Raw genomic sequence first — 16682 nt, forward strand, 5'->3', positions numbered from 1 at the left:
TCTCTGTTTCAGCTACATAAACATGATGGACAAACATCCAAGACTGTGCTCATAGTTTATTTTGGATTCATGTATCATGTATGTCTGGTGCAGGATGGTGTTTTTGTTGTTTGGATGTTCTTTGGATTTTTTTTTGTTTTCTTTTATGTGTCTTGAAATATGCAGAGTGTGAGGAAACACAGAGAGGTGTAGCCCAGTATTAAGAATGAATACAGAGGATATGGCTCTGTCTTATCTCTAAGGGATAGGAAAATCCACTTTATGCTACCAGGGTAGTAGAGTGGTGGGACAGTCATCCACCTTCCTTACCAAAGCAGAAAAAAAATCACATCAAATCAAGGACAGTGTGTGAGACATTTTACACGAAGCTAGTATTGAGTGATCCAGGAGTGACAAGAGGAAGTAGAGCAGGGGTGATAAGTGGAGCAGGGCTGACCTGTCATAATATTTAGTTTGTTTCACAGCCATCTTTGTTTCCAACTAACCTTCCTTCACAGCCTTGTTCACTTCACAACAGCACCAAACCCGATATCCTCCATTTTGCTGACTGTCCTGCCTGGGAGCATAATTCTGAGTGAGGTCTTTTTCATTGCACTGTTGGCACAGCCCATGGACTTCTCACCCTTTTGTACCTGTCACATTCAGGTTGTTGATATGTTTTACCTCTGATGTTATTTCCAGATCCTTACCTCCCCTTTTCATACTTATCCTCCAAACCACATTCTCTCTGTGAACTGCAGAAACCTCTCATCACAGCAGTTTATCCCTTTTACCAAGTTGTTTGCTGTGTTAGTCTTGCTTCTGGTTTTTGTTTTGTTTTTCTTCAGGGACACTGATCTATTAATATTATCTGCAAGGGCTGCTTTCTAATGGTGTTTCCTCTCACTGAGGAAAATATACTGCATGGGAATATTTATTCTGGCATGTCCCACTCATCTTACAAATTGAATGTTAGCCTGTGACTGGCTCATGTATCATCTACTATATCCCTTATATTATTTTGCAGCCTGCCTTGAGCAGATGGGCATGGGGCTTTGTATTTTTGCCTCTCACTTGTTCTTCTCTTTTATCCATGTGTTTGTTTCCATTCTTCAGGCAATTTTGGGAGTCTGAGACAACTGATCCAGCAGCTCTTGTGCCATTACAACCATCCACTTGAAACCGAGTGTGCCGTCCAGGTTAGGGATGCAGAGAGCCTAGTAGTACCCTGAAGAGGGAAAGGAATGCAATGGAAAGAGAACCTGCTACTCAGAGTCATTCAGCATTTGGCCAAAGCATGGATATGTTTATGGTCCTGAATGGTGACAGCACCAGTGGGGAAGTCTCTGCAAGCAGGAAGGGTGTGATTAGTGTAAAGGACTGTGCATCTCCCTAAAGGGCCATTTGTGCCTATATGTCAAGGCTGAGTGTAGGCATTTTTTTCTCAATGAATAACTTAATGCTATTTTGGCTAACCTAGAATAAAGTTCAGTTTAATTCCATTTGGTAAATAGTTGTAGCCTGGTAGAAATGAAAAAATGCTTTTGCCTTGTACCATGTTAGATGCTCTTGGGTGTCCAGATGATATAACTGCACAGGCTTGGTGGATACCATACAGAGCCCTTGTGAGACCCATCCACTCTAGGGAAGTGGTTGGACCCCATGTCAGATATCTGAGAACACGTAAAGCAGTACTGGGTGATCATGTTTAGCCACCTGAAATTCTGCACCAGTATTCCACAGTTAATCTTCATTGGCAAGGGAAGCACAGCAAGTACAGAGTATGCCTTCTAAGCACTCAAAAGTGGTTAGAAAAAGGGGACCACATGGGGTGAGGAGGTTGTGTAGTTTTTTCCTTTCTGTGCTCTGCAAAACTGTGGGTTGTCTGTCCTGAATGCTGTTTTCTCCTACAGGAGCCGGTGGAAGTTGTTGACACAATGAGACCAGAAGAGGTAAAACTGGGTGCAGAAAGGGAGTGAGGTTGAATGTTTCTTTTACCCAAATCACTTGCAATACTTCCTGAACTCTGCTAATCTCAATGATTGCCACATAAAGCTGTAGCTGAAGCCATTTTCTTCTTGGAGTTGATCAGTGGGAAAGTTTCACCCTGTAAAAGAGTGTACGCTTCATGTGCCAAGTAAAGCCCTGACTAACTATCTTGCTTTGAAGTCAGCACTGCTGTGAGCAAGATTTTGGACTAGAGACCTCCACAGAAGGGAGGTTTCTGTGGGTCTATGTTGTTCCTTCATTTTTTACACCAAGGAACCATTATCCTGCAATGACAAGGGGAAGACACACTCAGAAAGGTGTTCACTCCCTCTTTAAGCAGGAAGGCAAAGCCTCACTTTCTCAGAAAACCTCTGAGGTACCGTAACTGCTCCGTTTCCACAAGGACTGAACATCTGAACCTATGGGAAACCTGGGGTATGTTATATAATGGGCAAAATGAATGATCTACATAGGAAAAAGCATTAAATGAGGATGGGAATAGTTTGGGTACACACGATAGCAACACTCCTGATTATTGTCATAGTGATTCTTCTTCTTTCCTGTGTCAGATAGATGCTTGGGAACAGGAGGAGCTGGACAAGAATGTGTGCTTTGACAGCTGCCGCATAGACCCTTCCCCTTTCCAACTGGTGGAGAGAACTTCCCTGCACAAAGTAGGTACAGATGTCTCTCTAAGGCATGCACTGTTTTTCTCCACACGATTTATCATTATGAGTCTATTCTGAGACACTTCTTCCCTTATCTTCACATAAAACTATTACCAGCTACATCCACCAGCTACGAAGTCAGTCAGTTCCTAAACCTTCTGTGTGTACTTCCAGTCTCCTGCAAACTAAAAGGCTACATAAGAAATCTGAGAGCATTTATTAAAAGAGCTTTTGGACACTATATCAACAGAAGCATTGTATGCCTTGCTGCTGGGGGCACTGCACTGAAATTTACACTTTGTTTTGCAAGTGTACAGCAGTGGAATTAGTACTGGATTTCTCAGGGCATTTCTGTCAGAATGTAGAATATGCCACATGAGAAGGGTTGCTTGAAACCACCCTCTATCACAGGCTTGTCATTAAACTGAAGCAGAAAGAGGAAGGTGGATAATAAAACTTCTAAAGTTATCATAGGATGACTGGGGATAAAAGCAATCATTGTGTATCAGGAGTAAGAGATGACTGGGCTTTCACTCAGTGGAAAGGGAAAGCTGAAGCAGAAGTGCACAGTGCTTTTTTATTCCAATATTAGTTTGACTTGAATGGTCAATATACGTCTTGTGCAAAATTAATTAATTACTGTTATCAAAGGGGAAGCATCTCAGCTTTGAGCAAAATAAGAACAGGTTAGCATATACTTAAGATGAGTTTGGAGTTTCCTAAAGGGCTGACTGAAGTAATCTGAAACCCACTAGCATTTATCTTTGAGACTACAGGGCTAGAATTTCTTGTTTCTGAGAAATGAGTTTACACTTGAACATAACATTCAATATCCCATGTGATGTTAAAAAAAAAGGCAAACGCCAGCTGTGAAAGAATGACTTCATGTAAGGCCCCAGGTAAAGTTCACCTAGATCTCAGCTTAAAAAATTTGGCAGTTAGAAATATGCCACAGATAAGCACTGAGAATGCTGAAAAATCTGATCTGTGAAGAACAGTAAAATAATGGGGTATGTTTAGGTTGAAGAAAAGAAGTCTGACAGCAGTGTGATATCTGTTCTTCTAAGAAAGCTTTCTAAGAGAAAGGGAATAACTTGTTCTCAGTGCACTGGGTAAGCAGCAACAAGCTTAAGTTTTGATAAGAAATATTTTGGAAGAGGAAAAAAAGAAATCTTCCACTGTTAAGGAAAGCTCTGGAGTAAATAACCTAAGCAGTTCTGACTTTGCATATTTGTGTACGATACTTTAATTTCCAGCATCAAACTTAAATAGGATCTGCATAAGTCCCCCAACACACAGTGTGTTGTATTCAAGGTGACCTTGAGAATGTGCTTTCCATCATCAACACATTCTAACTATGGCTGCACAACAGAAGTACCAAAGGGTAGTAGTATTTGCTAGCTACAAAAGGGTAAGGGAAGAGGTAGTTTCTCTTGCAATAACTGCAGGCTTGTGCACCTTTGTGATTACTATTTCTAAATCCCAAGTCCCAGATCTAGCACCAAGTGTCGTGTTTCCATAGTCCCTGAAATGGTGTTTTGTGTTTTTTCTCATAGACACATACATTGTTCTCACTACTGGGTCTCAGTCATGCCTATGTAACCAGCATGGGGAAGCTGAGGGGAGTATTGGCTTTGGAAGAGGCAAGTACAGATCCTTTCATCTTTTCCTCATCAACTGCAAATGTCCTGTGAATCATTACAATAACTTATAGGTGCTGAAGGATCCAGCTGGAAATATATATAACTGTGATTGCTACATTTTCAATCCAGTGTTGAATTCTGAGTCAATCCTTTGGAAGCTGTGTAGAAGAATGGATGGCAGAAGAGGAGGCAGCAGGTGTTGTTTACAGGGATGTTAGATGTATTCATCCTCTTCATGAATATAAGGCTCTTAACTGAGTGGCTATTACTGTCTCTGAAAGTGGTGTAGAATTTTCTATTCGCCACAGAGGGAAAAATTACACCACCAGTGTAAAAGATTATTTCCACAGGTCTCCACTCTCCATTTGTGATTCTTTACCTTGGCGAGTAAATGAACTTCTTCTGGGTAGGGCTGGGTCATCCATCCTTCCTTTCATCCGTTTTTTTTCTGCACTTCTCTTCTCATAGCTCCAGAAGGCAATAGAGGGCTCCACTCGCTCTGGGGTACGCCTCCGCCCACCCCTTGCCAGTTTCCGAGATACCAGTCGAACTTCCATCAGCAGTGAGAAGGTCAGTCAGGCCACTCAGGTGTGGAACCGGCAGAACCACTGCATGGTGGAGGCACAGCACGCGTCGGACTTGGGCACGGAGAGCCCACTGCCTCCCTGCTCACATTCCCCCCAGCCCTTGCACTTGCATGAAGAGGGGGAAGTCCTGTGCTCTCCTTATGCCACTGATAACGAGTTGGAAGAGATGGACCTGACAGGGCCAGTTGCTGAAAACATCTCAGACATCCTTAAGGACATAAGCCTACACTCCACTGACCTGGATGAGGATGAAGAAGAGGATGAGGATGTTCCCTTATAACTGATGTGAGGGGAGTACTCCATCACAAACTTCAGTTGAGCCAGTCTTCTTGTGTTTGCTCCTTAAAGAGAAGCTTTTGGATGTTCTTAGCAATCCCCACAGAGGGTTGATTCAGCTGGGAGAAGGGGCATCGGACTGACCCTTTCTTCTGCTGCTTTCTTCCTCCGCAAAGACTGTTAGGCTGTTGGACTATATCGGTGTGTGGAGAAGTCAGATATGGACTACAAGGTGGCTATGGGGTGGCTCAAAATGCTTTTAGGCTTTTGTGTCTACATAGCAGATGAGATTGTAACAGGACATGAATACTGCTGGACATAGTCAGGATGCTCTAGGTTGATCTGCCATGTGGAAAGTGGAGGAGAAGCAGTTCTTATTCTCCATTAGTGTCATCCTTCGTCACACCTGGTCTGTATGCACCAGTGTAAACAGAGCTGGACCTCCAGCCTAGAAGCATATTGATGCTTCTGACTGCAATCCTGTTCATGTTGCTGCAGTTCCTTTTCACACTTATCCTCTTTCTCAATTTTTACTCTGGAATTTTCTTGGATGGGGGTGTAGTTAGGAACTTCTCCTCAGCCCTTTAGCTGAACTGTGCCTGAACAGGTGGGGACAAAATATCTGGTCTATGTCTCAAGTCTTAAATTCAGCCAGGGCTCTAAGAATAGCACAGGAAGGAAGGAAGGAAAACCTTTTTGTCTTCTCATCATCTCTGGAATTTTTAAATAAAATGGGAAAATCTTAAGTGAGGGCATCCTCAGTGTTGGAGGAAGAGGAATAAAGCAGCATGTATGCACCTATATTTCAAATACCGTGTTTGCAAAAATTTTGAAGAGTGATTCAGAGAGACAAAGTTATAGCCTTAAAATATAAGAATTGAAAAAAAAAAAAAAACCCAAACCAATTACAGAGTTTTAGCACTCCAGCTCTCTTTCCTGGTAATTTTATGCTGCCTACCTAACACATATTTCTGCGTACCTCTGAGAATTCTAGCTCTCACTTCTTCCAGCTTGTCTCCATTGTGACTAACAGCAGAGACCTCAACCCTTGTCTGCAGCACACTCTTCTTTTCCAGTTCTAAATTTGGAGCAGATCTTGATCTGTTTCTTGCAAAAAGATGTCTTGTCACTTTGTGTCATGCATGCAAAACTAGTTCCCAAAGATAAGATGCTGCTTTGTTTAACTTACTCTTCTTGTAAGGTTTTTCTCAGTAAATAGGCAAAATCAAAACCTGTGTATTCTTCAGTTTTCATCTAGTGCTCTACATCTCCCTCTGTCATATTTTTGGTGTGTCATGGCAGTTCCAAACAGTCTACTGAATGTCTTTCTACTTATCAGCAACAGAGAAGAAATTCGGGTTATAAGAATATGTTCCTGCGGGTATTCTCCCACATGTTGGGTCACATCCCCTTTCCTGATATTAGTAAAGCATTATTTAACTCCGAGTGAACATTTTTATCTTAACAGGTGGGGTTTTGTAAGCTGTCTCAGGAGCAAGCAAAAAATATCATTACCTCCAACCCAGTCTCCTTAGGAAAAATTACCTCCTGGCTTTATTTCCTTGAGAACTGACCTTGCACCAATTCCCCTCTGATGACATTCATGGATGGCACACTCCGTGACAAGCTTATAGTAGAGGGAAATCTCCCCACCTTGTCTATTGAAAAAGGAGAGACTTATTTTTACTGTCTGTAATTCAGAGCCCACAAGCTGGGGCTTGTCTTTGGCATGTGATTCCTTTTCTTTTAAAGCTAACTGGGGACAATCTTTCCCTGTCAAAGTCATCTTGATGCCTCCCAGGGTCACCCTGTCTTTAAGCGAAGGCAGTGGTGATCTGCAGGCAAGTCTCTGGCACACATCAGCTGCTTGCCTCCACCAGAGAGAGGGCTGTGGCACATTTCTGGCTGCCAGGCTTCAGCACACAGCCTCTTTGCTACCTTTCCCTGCCTGCAGAGAAGAGACATAATTGTTATTTCTTTCTCAGGGAACTGCACAGTCTTTTAAATAAGCCTAGGGGAAAGGGCACTGCTTTTAAAAACTCATAAAGGTCTGGTGAGTGGCAACTCTGAGACCAAACCTGATCTGAGCATCCACACACCCTCAGGAAAGACAAGTTTCTCCAAGTAGCCTCAGTCTTATTACTAGCAAGTGCACACCTACATTTTGCAGTTTAGCCAAGTGCTTTCACAGAGACAGATGAGACAAGGAAAAACTTTGAGGCTGGAGTCAATCCACCTCCCCTCCTGAATACAGATATATGCTCTGCTCCAGTCCCACACATCTCCTATGGTGTGTTACAGAAGAACTGGGATCTGACTGGCTGAGAAAGCATCTGGAGTCTAAATGAAAGCCAGAGAGTGTGTGAGTCATGACAGACAGATTGTGATATGGGGAAGATGAAGCTGGAACAAGAATGATGCACACAGAGGCTTGGGGAGCTCTGAATAGACACAAGCTAACCTGGAAAGCTTTTTGAGCTTTGTCACCTGAGAGTACAAAAGCATACATGTGTGCTTACACACAGACACACATCTCTATCCATTTCTATTGCCTTTAGCTGTCCCAGTGTTACCATGAGGAGCTGGATGGCTCTCGTGAATAGAAGCTGAAAGGGGGTTGTTACTGCTGCTCTTTGTAGGCATTACTCAAATCCATTCCAGGTATCTCCCCACCCTTGGAACACAAACAGAATTCATCTGCACCATTTTCTCATCTGGCAAGAGAAATAGGGAGCCAGGAGGGGTCAAAAATATACTGCAAAGATGGTTTTCAATGGCTAAAGATGTTCCCATTTTACCAATAAAATCTTCACTGAGCTGATGCCAAGTAATTTAATAGGTGTAAAATGTGCAATAAACTGACACTGAACCTTTTTCAAGGGACCACTAAGCTTGGACCCTCTCAGGCAATCCCAGTACACGCCCTCAAAGTTTAAGCTTGAAACCTTTGTCTGGCAAAGTCACGCTGAACTGTAACTCTAAAACCTGCATCTCTCATCCTATCCAGGTAGCACAGACCTGACAACCTACGCACAAAAATATTTTTTTTCCCACCATCGAAAATATCCACAAAATTTGTATCAGCGCTGAGGCCTTCCCATCCAGATAAAAGTCAAATCCCAAATCTGCCCCCAAAAAATCAAGCACAAGCCTTGAAAAATAAGAAGCTATGAGGCTGTTTTGAACTGCAGAAGCTTTCTTTTCTCCTAAATAGCATTTGCAGTTACTTAGAATAATTTTTTGGGGGCAGAAATTCATGTAACACCAGGCTTGCCATTACCACTCAAAGCCCTAAAATAGAGCTGATCTTGTTCAGCATTTTCAACTCCCAGCACCAGCTGAACTACATTTTGTACCAAACATATAATAGTCTAACAGCACAACAGTGAAAAAAATCATCAGAGAAGAAAATTGTGGGAAAACACCACTATTGCTATCATCACCAACAAAAAAGCCCTATACAATTCCTTTGACCTTGTATCTTTAAGATAAATCTAGCCTTAATCTCAACTAATTGCCAGTTTATGAAGATAATGAAGGCAAGAAGTTATTAAATTTTAATCTAGCAACAAGTTGAACTCTTCCTCCTACATGGCATTTAAATGTGAAAGCAGAAGGGTTTTTTGAGTTGTTTTTTTCTTTAACTCATCTTTGTAAATTGAAAAAATAAGTAGAACTTAAGGTTGAAAAGACAACAGATAGGTCTTTGGGTAGTTACGACTCAGCTGAGAGATTCTGTGTGTTTTGTGGCCAAAGAGTACAAGACAGGACAATAACCAGCTGAACAACTAAAGATCCCTTTTTGCTAAATTAGTTACCCCCTAGGAAGGGTATAATTAAAACCATACTATTAAAAATACTGTCACAGCAAGCACCAAGTTGTTCATGGCCACATAAGCAAGGATCTGGGCACAGCTCTCATAACAATTTAATCAACACTGGAGACCAGTAATTAGTGTTTCCACGCAAAAGCCGTGACTGGGATTTAGTATACTCAAATAGAGAAAAAGCATTTTTTTATCTTAAGCCATATGATGCAAAACTTTTTAAGGCTTTATTTGCAACCTTAGGCTGGTCCTGACCATAAAACGCAGACTCTCATTGTGTGCCCACCCTCCATACCGGACAGACAACCCTGTAAAAACAGGTACACACAAGCACGGTCTTCTTCAAATAGCTAGTGTGCAATAGTAGATAGCTTGGCAACTGTGTTGCCTGTGCTTTCAGCCACATCTCCCCATCCCTCAGCTGGATGTCCCTAAGTCCTGACGTAGCCTCACAGGACTCATGACACTAGTGTGGACATTGCTGGATAAACAAAGATAGTGTGCTGGATAAACAAAGATAGTGTGCTAGATAAACAAAGCCAATATCAGCCAAAGCTATCGCTATTGCTAGTTCAAGCACTTTGCTCACATCCCAGTTCTGGTGTGCTGTCTTGTGCCTCACAATAAAGCCAGTCACTGAAACACATCTAGCCATCTTGAAGGACTGCATCTGATACGGAGAACCAAGTTTGTTGAGGAAATGTCCAGTGGAAAATTTATAAAGGAAACAGAATGTAGAGAAATGGTAATGTGAATTGCCTGCTTTATATGAAAAACAGTCTAAAAGCTGCTAATAGCTGGCTGTTTACTGAATTGCTACTTACACAGTTTGAAGAAGAGAGGTAAAAATGTAAGTAAGTCCTGCAAAACATATTGAGAATTAAAAACTCATAAAACCTCAAGTTAGAAGCTCTTCAGATTTTCCACACAGAAACAAGTGTAAAAGACAGCAATGGAAGGTTTATGAGGAATACACTTGCCAAAAAAAAAAAAAAAAAAAAATCTGTTCCCCCCCACTCCGCCCTCAAACTTCTATAGTGCACTTAAGCAAATGGGCTGTGAAAAGAAATGGGAGCTGTGAGATGGTTGGATTATGGCCCAACATGTCACACAACCTTATACTTAAATCAAATTTGCATCTTCTCTAGCCCAGAAGATATGAACTGTCTAAAGGGGTATATAAAAAATACCCTCACAGCTGGCAAAGTGCAGAGCCAGTGAGGTGTGCAGCAAGAATGGTCTTTTTTTTATTTACTTTTTTCGCTAATGACTTGGAAGTAACATATGAGACCCTGTAAGACAGTAACATGAAAGAGTCATATAGGAGATTTGCAATCTAGTCTAAACAGATAAATAAACCAAAAGTGGAGATCAGAGGCTGGGCCAGATAGCACAGAATGAGGTTTGCGCTGGGGCTAAGCAACTAAATCTAGAGAAGAAATACTTAACAGAGATAAATCTAGACTAGTGTATTGGTAAAAAAAATACTGTTGGGTGAAGCACTCAGTATCTGGACATCATCTTTGTAGCATAATATTAAATTAAGAAAAAACAAAGACATTTTTTCCTATGCAGAGGTATGACTTCCAAGCCCAGAGACATGTTTTCTCAGGGACTCAACTCTTAAACATACATGGAATAACTGATTTCATTTGATATGCTACATTTTTAAAAAAAGCGAAAATTTAGAGGCCATTTAGAAAAAAAATAATCAGGAACAAGTACCAGGGGACTTATGAGACAGACAAAAGATTACAAGATTGACCAAAAAAAGCCCTCAAAAAGAGGAGTTAAATATGCAAGTCATATGTAAGTCACTATTAATTATAATAACATAATTATGCAGACATACATACAAGGAGTGGCAATCTATTCAGTAGCAAAAGCAGCTAAACTGGAAGGAAGCAAATTAACTTGAAATAGAACACAGACAGCAAAGATTAGCTAAATATCCCTGGTTGTGAAATACCGTATGCCTTAAGCAGGGCAAATACCCAGCTCAGGATATTCTATGATTCTATGAAATGACACTGCTTAGCCCCTCTGAGAACCAGAGGAAAAGTGTAAATATCTTCACCAGGAAATGGGTATCATTTATGGTTAGAATTAAAGAATCTGATATGGTAAAGTGCTTCTGGATATGGCCTAAATCAGAAGCAGATGTTACAACAATGTTGGAAATGCAAAGATGCTCCTTTCTTTCCAGGCCAACCTGCTCCTTTTTAGTAGGCTGAGAAGCACCACTTTAAAACTGAAATGTGAACCCAGAGTCTTGCTACCTTTACCTTTTACAACCCTGGCATCAGACTCCTCTTTGTGTCCTGTTCCAACGTGCTATTGTGAAAATTCTGTCCAACTCTGTGCCAATGAGTCCACATGTCACCAATAGCAGGAAAAAACTTCTCTATGCTAAACTAAAGGAACCCACTGATGTGATGCTATCACCTGCCACAACAGCCTGGGATTTGTGTCATGGTAGCCATAGGCACACATAAGATTTTTAGCCCTGAATAATGTGATGTTCTTATCTTAATGGGCAATTATGTATCATGTATTTCCTACTCTTGGATGCTTCTCCAAGCCACCATGGATCCTTTTCAGTGTTCTCCATCAGACTATCTCATTGAGACCCACTCCCTCTTCCTAGGATCCTCCTTCCTCAGACGCAATTCCCCTGGAACCAGTCCCACAGAAATAAAACACTTCCACCAGCCAGGAGGGCAAGACCACATTCTGTTTAATAACAACTCCATAAAGGACTGTACATGCTATTTTGAGCTACCTCCTCTCCTTTACTGTAGTTGCAGCCACACACAGGCATGGAGGTGTATAGTGCCATATAGTTTCCTAAGTCTATATGTAGTGTGTGTACATGTATGTATGTGATTGTACATGTATTATATTTCTATATATATCTTTGTAGAAATGTTATCTCATAAGTCACATTATCAAAACATGCGAATTATATCAAACAAAATTTTTCAGGCAAACATGTTTTGGAGCTGGAAGACCAAAAGCAAATCAGACTCATTTCAGTTATTACGGGCTAGTGTGAGACAAGATAAGGATGAAAGCTTTCAATAGTGGGTCCCTTTCCCTTGGTATTTTATATCCATTCAGTACTTTTCCCTCAAACATAAATGCACCTCTGTAAACATGAGCTTGAAAGAACACACATAATCATAATGCAGCCTTCCCCCCATACAGCAAATGTGTTCAGGCTTGGAGGAAGCCCTTTAAAACTGCTTTGCAGCAACCTCCATTGTCCCATGCACTTATACTAGAGCAGTTTCAGAAACTGAGAATACAAACTTTGAAGACCTAAGCCTTTACTTACTTTTAAACATGCTTCAGGAATCCATTCCACATGCCAGACCTTAGACTCCCATCCACCACACTTATACCTTCCAAATCCTCAGTTTGTACCTTGCCATATCTGAAAAGAGCTGAAAAAGGAAAAATTCTGTTCCCTGTTAAATTACGATTGAGTCCCAATTTTATAGCATAGGGATTCCCAGAGGCCTCCAATCATGCATAACATCCAGAAATCAGAGAATAAAAATTGAAGCCAAACAAGAATATATACCTGCAAAAGAGCTTTTGGCTTGCTACACTGCTCACACATGCAGTATCTGAAAAGAAGGGAAGTCCATCTGTACTTGCATAATGGGAACAAGGCAGAGCTCTGGAAAAGGGTTCTTAACCTTTTGACTTCCAACTCATGACTGTATTTCCATGCCCAATGAACACGAATCCAGAAGGCCAGTGAACCTGGACTAGATGCCTTTATCCTATTAGAAGCAAATCTTGGTGCACAATCTTGTCTCCATAATGGAAAAAAACCTTTGTAGATGGTTTTGTCTTGCTAGTGTGTACAATTGATCCTTTATGGGAAAGCAAAACCAAGATTAGGTTTCAGAGGGCATTTAAAATGTCCCAAGTCAAAGATGACAAGGAAGATCCTCAGTAGCATTCCTTCCACGGAACAATGCAACCCTTCTCTTCCTAGAAGTCTGTAGGTACTACTCACCAATAGGTAAGTCTTGCCTATGGCGGGGGGGGGGGGCGGGGGGGAGTTGAACTAGATGATCTTTAAGGTCCCTTCCAACCCAAACCATTTTGTGATTCTACAACATGTACACTGAGAACATTCTTGAACAAATCTTTACCATTTTAGTAAACATACTTTTTCCCAGAGTCACAGCCTAATTTTTTTCCTCTTCCAACAATATGTACCTGCACTGAAAAAATATATCACCTATTTATTTTCTTTTGAGCAGACAAACACTGATAGATCTTCTCTTAGTTTTCAGGGAAAAGATAGCACATTGTTCTGCCTATGCTGGGGAAAAATGTCGGTGCAAGGATGTAAATAGACCCTAATGATCTAAGCGCAGGTCTTCCAAGTCCATAGGTTAACATAATAACCAGGGGTCTTCACCCCTACCCAAGTCAATTCGTGAAGCTGGCTATGCTGCTGAGAGAGCACAGTGTCCCTAACAGCCTTGACCAGTCCCTGTGCAGGTTCATCATTACTTAGTCTGAGAAAAACCTATGATACAAAAGAGGCACCTGGTGTTGACTTTACAGCTTGCATTTGTATTTGAGACTGTGCTTTAATGACTGTAGCCTGCCCTACACATACATTTAGTTCTTAACAGCACTACTTTACTCACATTTTCTATTTATTTTACCTTTCCATGAGCCGTGGCATAGAAATCTACCCTGTTAGATTGTTATATAGGAGGAGAAGGCAAAAATGGACATTTTTTTTGGAAAAAGAAAAAAACAGTAATCAAACAGTATAAGGGAAATGAGAGATTGTTTAGGGCTGCCTAAACATGGAAAATTCCATCTGAGAGGAATTAGAAGGAAGAGTTTAGACTAGGTCAACATTGCTTTGCCCTCTACAGCATTTAGAAGTGGATTTAGTTTAGTTTATTTGTCCTTCTAGGCAATTATCAATACAAAATTTAAGGCAAACTGAGCTAAATTTAGATATTTTGGATTACCAATGGCCACATTAATTTCATTTGGACAATGACTAAGTTCTTCTTTGGTATATTTTGTATATGGCAACACTGAAGAATTAAGCTAATTGTGAACTGTTTTTTCAAAGATGATGAAAAAGAAGCCAGTGGTTGCCCAAATTCAGGGAGGTCTCTTTCTTACCCTCTGTCTTACAGAAAGAAGTATGGCTTGGATTAAAGAGTACCCTAAACACCAATCCTGGAGCCACAGCTTTTGTAGCAATTCTCTACCTGAGCCCATTCTGCCTGAAGTCTGCCATGAAGCTTCCTACTGTTTTGTATAAATACAAAATGTCAAGCTTTTCTTGATCTTTTTCCCCAGCCTTTCTCTCAATGTCTTTCTCTCTCTGGCTAGGCTTCACCTTGTTTCTGCACAGAGCAGACATAGCCTGTACTGTTGCACACTACCTCACTACCATACCTCATACCTCTGTCAAATGAAGAGAACAGTTTCCTTCTCTTCAGTTCTCTTCTCTGGGCATACAATTAATATTTTTTAGTTGTTGTTGTACACAGTACATCATGCACACACTCTGCCTAGGTGTGCAGTGCCATTTTGTATGTCACACACTACATTCAAACTGGCTTAAAATTTAGGGCTTAACCTCCAACAGCCATGCTTCTCCCCTGCACAAGGCTCTGCCTCTTCCAATTACAGGAGAAGAGTTACCAGTGCCTTTAGTTGCCTTGGAGTATAATCACTGAGTGCAATACAAGAGTTGTGCATGTTAGTTTTATTAATTCCATGCATTATTTTTATTAATTCCATCTCCTCCTGCCTGATCTCAAAGGACCCTGTGGAAGGTCAGGGAATAGTGAGGGAAATAACATGGCATTAAATAACAACAAGGACCAAACCAGATAAAAGCGTACTAGAAACTAAGGAAAACACTACTGAAAGAAAGGGGAATATGTATTCCCTGGTACACCAGCTGGGTCTATTCTCAGACAGGTATTTCACATTCAGCTTAAGTTGCATCTGCATTCTTCAACATAACCATCTGCATGTCTCACCAGCCCTCACTGATGCTTGCCTCACCAAGTGAAACAATACAAGGGGCAGACTGCACTGAAACCCTTATTTTGACAGGTTAGTTTTCAGCAGGGCCAGTTCCTGAGCAGCCAAATACTGCATTGGTGCTTCTTAGGCAGTAGAATTATACAGCTTTGAAAGGGAGGAGGCACGACAGCTCCTTTTAACAGCTTAAGCTCGTAATGAAGATGCCATTTCAAAGTGCACTTTCCCAGTCTCCCTAACATGATGTAAAGGCCAGCTCTTGAGAACAGTGCTCTCTCCCTCTGCTTACAACTGTTCCCTCTGAACTTCTACAGCAGGGTAAACATGCAGTGCCTTGCTGTGGGGTCAGCTGTGCATCATCTGCACACGGATTGTGGGAAGCAAGCACAGTCAGGACAGAGGGTACCTCCTTCACAGCCACTCACCATGTGATCAGCTTAGAGGTCTGGTTAAACTCTGCTCTCTGCTGCGAGCCTATCGTGAAGCATGAAGTTAAAGTTTTTAAGGGGGAAAAGCAAATGGGTGACTTGTCAGCAGATTCTCAGAAGATGATGATTTAGAGTCACGGAAACTGAAAGACTGACTTCATCACAGAGCCTCAGGTAACAGAGTTGAAGACAACTCACAATGCTTATAAAGAAAGCATAAGATTTATATAAAAGAGAAACTTATGATCAGTGTAACTGATCAGATATGAGCAATCATAGGAAAATGAACAAGAAAATTTTTTTTTTGCAGTGGAATCTGAGATCTATGATTCTATGATCTTTTTCAATTACTTGAGGTAAAGTCATCCTTTGTATTCACATCAATAATTTCAACAAATTTCTGTTGAAGACAAGGGCGTTGTGGAGGAATGGGAAGCTTCTACCTCCACTGCTTCAAGAAAATAAAAAAAGAGATTATGTAGTGCAGATCTGCTGTTTGTGTAAAAGAACAGCAGGGTTGTTTCTTAGTAACTGTAGATCATGGATACTGAGGTTACATTTCCTTCTTATTTTCAGCCTCACAAACTCAATTTGGGCTCTGAGTATTTGGCTGGACTCCTTCCAAATTTTGTTCATGGTGCACCTGCGCCTTCCATATGCTTGAATAGATGCACCTATATAATAATGACTTTTCCATGAAATATACAGTAGGTTCCAGGTCCCTCTCTTTGATATTGGATAAACAGAAGATGCAGACCTGTTACATAAGAGAAGGCCAGGTTATACAAATCATTTTCCATTTTCAAAGAGATTCAAGATGCCTTTCCAGTTCAGCTCAAGAATCTCACTCTAGTACCAAGTGTGGATGGGCTGACCTGCTCTCTCCAGTCAAGCTCCTGGCAAAGGTTGATCTATTTTTCTTTTGGATTGTGTAGAGGTCACATAAAATAGCTTTTTTTTTTTTTTTACTCCCAGAAAAAGCCTAGAATTTTATTATTCACAGAAAGTCAACATCTTTATGAATTTTTTTTTTAGAGTTCAGTAACCTTGAAAGCTTTTATAGAGAGTAGTGTTCAAACCAGTCTGAATTCACAGAGAATGAAAGTCTGTCTACAGTTTTCTAGAGATCAGGCTGCGGAATAAATTATCAGGGTATAATTCTCTATCCCATTCCACAGAGGTTCGAAAACGCTACAGATAGGTTTTCTCTTCTTACCTAACTCCATAGAATTTTCTA

At 41.0% G+C, this 16682-nt stretch overlaps 1 protein-coding gene across 1 annotated transcript in view; it reads left to right on the top strand.

Moving 5' to 3' along the window:
• CLCN1 (chloride voltage-gated channel 1) overlaps positions 1-6518 on the top strand; it is a gene marked incomplete at its 5' end in the record, with an annotated part of 33103 nt that extends 26585 nt beyond the window's left edge. The window contains 5 exons of the mRNA XM_084272237.1: positions 1096-1178; positions 1893-1931; positions 2538-2642; positions 4193-4279; positions 4748-6518. Coding sequence (XP_084128363.1) covers positions 1096-1178; positions 1893-1931; positions 2538-2642; positions 4193-4279; positions 4748-5146 — 713 coding nt within the window. The 3' untranslated portion in view covers positions 5147-6518. The remainder of the gene's footprint in view (positions 1-1095; positions 1179-1892; positions 1932-2537; positions 2643-4192; positions 4280-4747) is intronic.
• Between the last annotated feature and the right edge of the window lie 10164 nt (positions 6519-16682).

The sequence above is a fragment of the Gallinula chloropus genome, assembly GCF_964237585.1.
Source record: "Gallinula chloropus genome assembly, chromosome: 1".
Taxonomy (NCBI): domain Eukaryota; kingdom Metazoa; phylum Chordata; class Aves; order Gruiformes; family Rallidae; genus Gallinula; species Gallinula chloropus.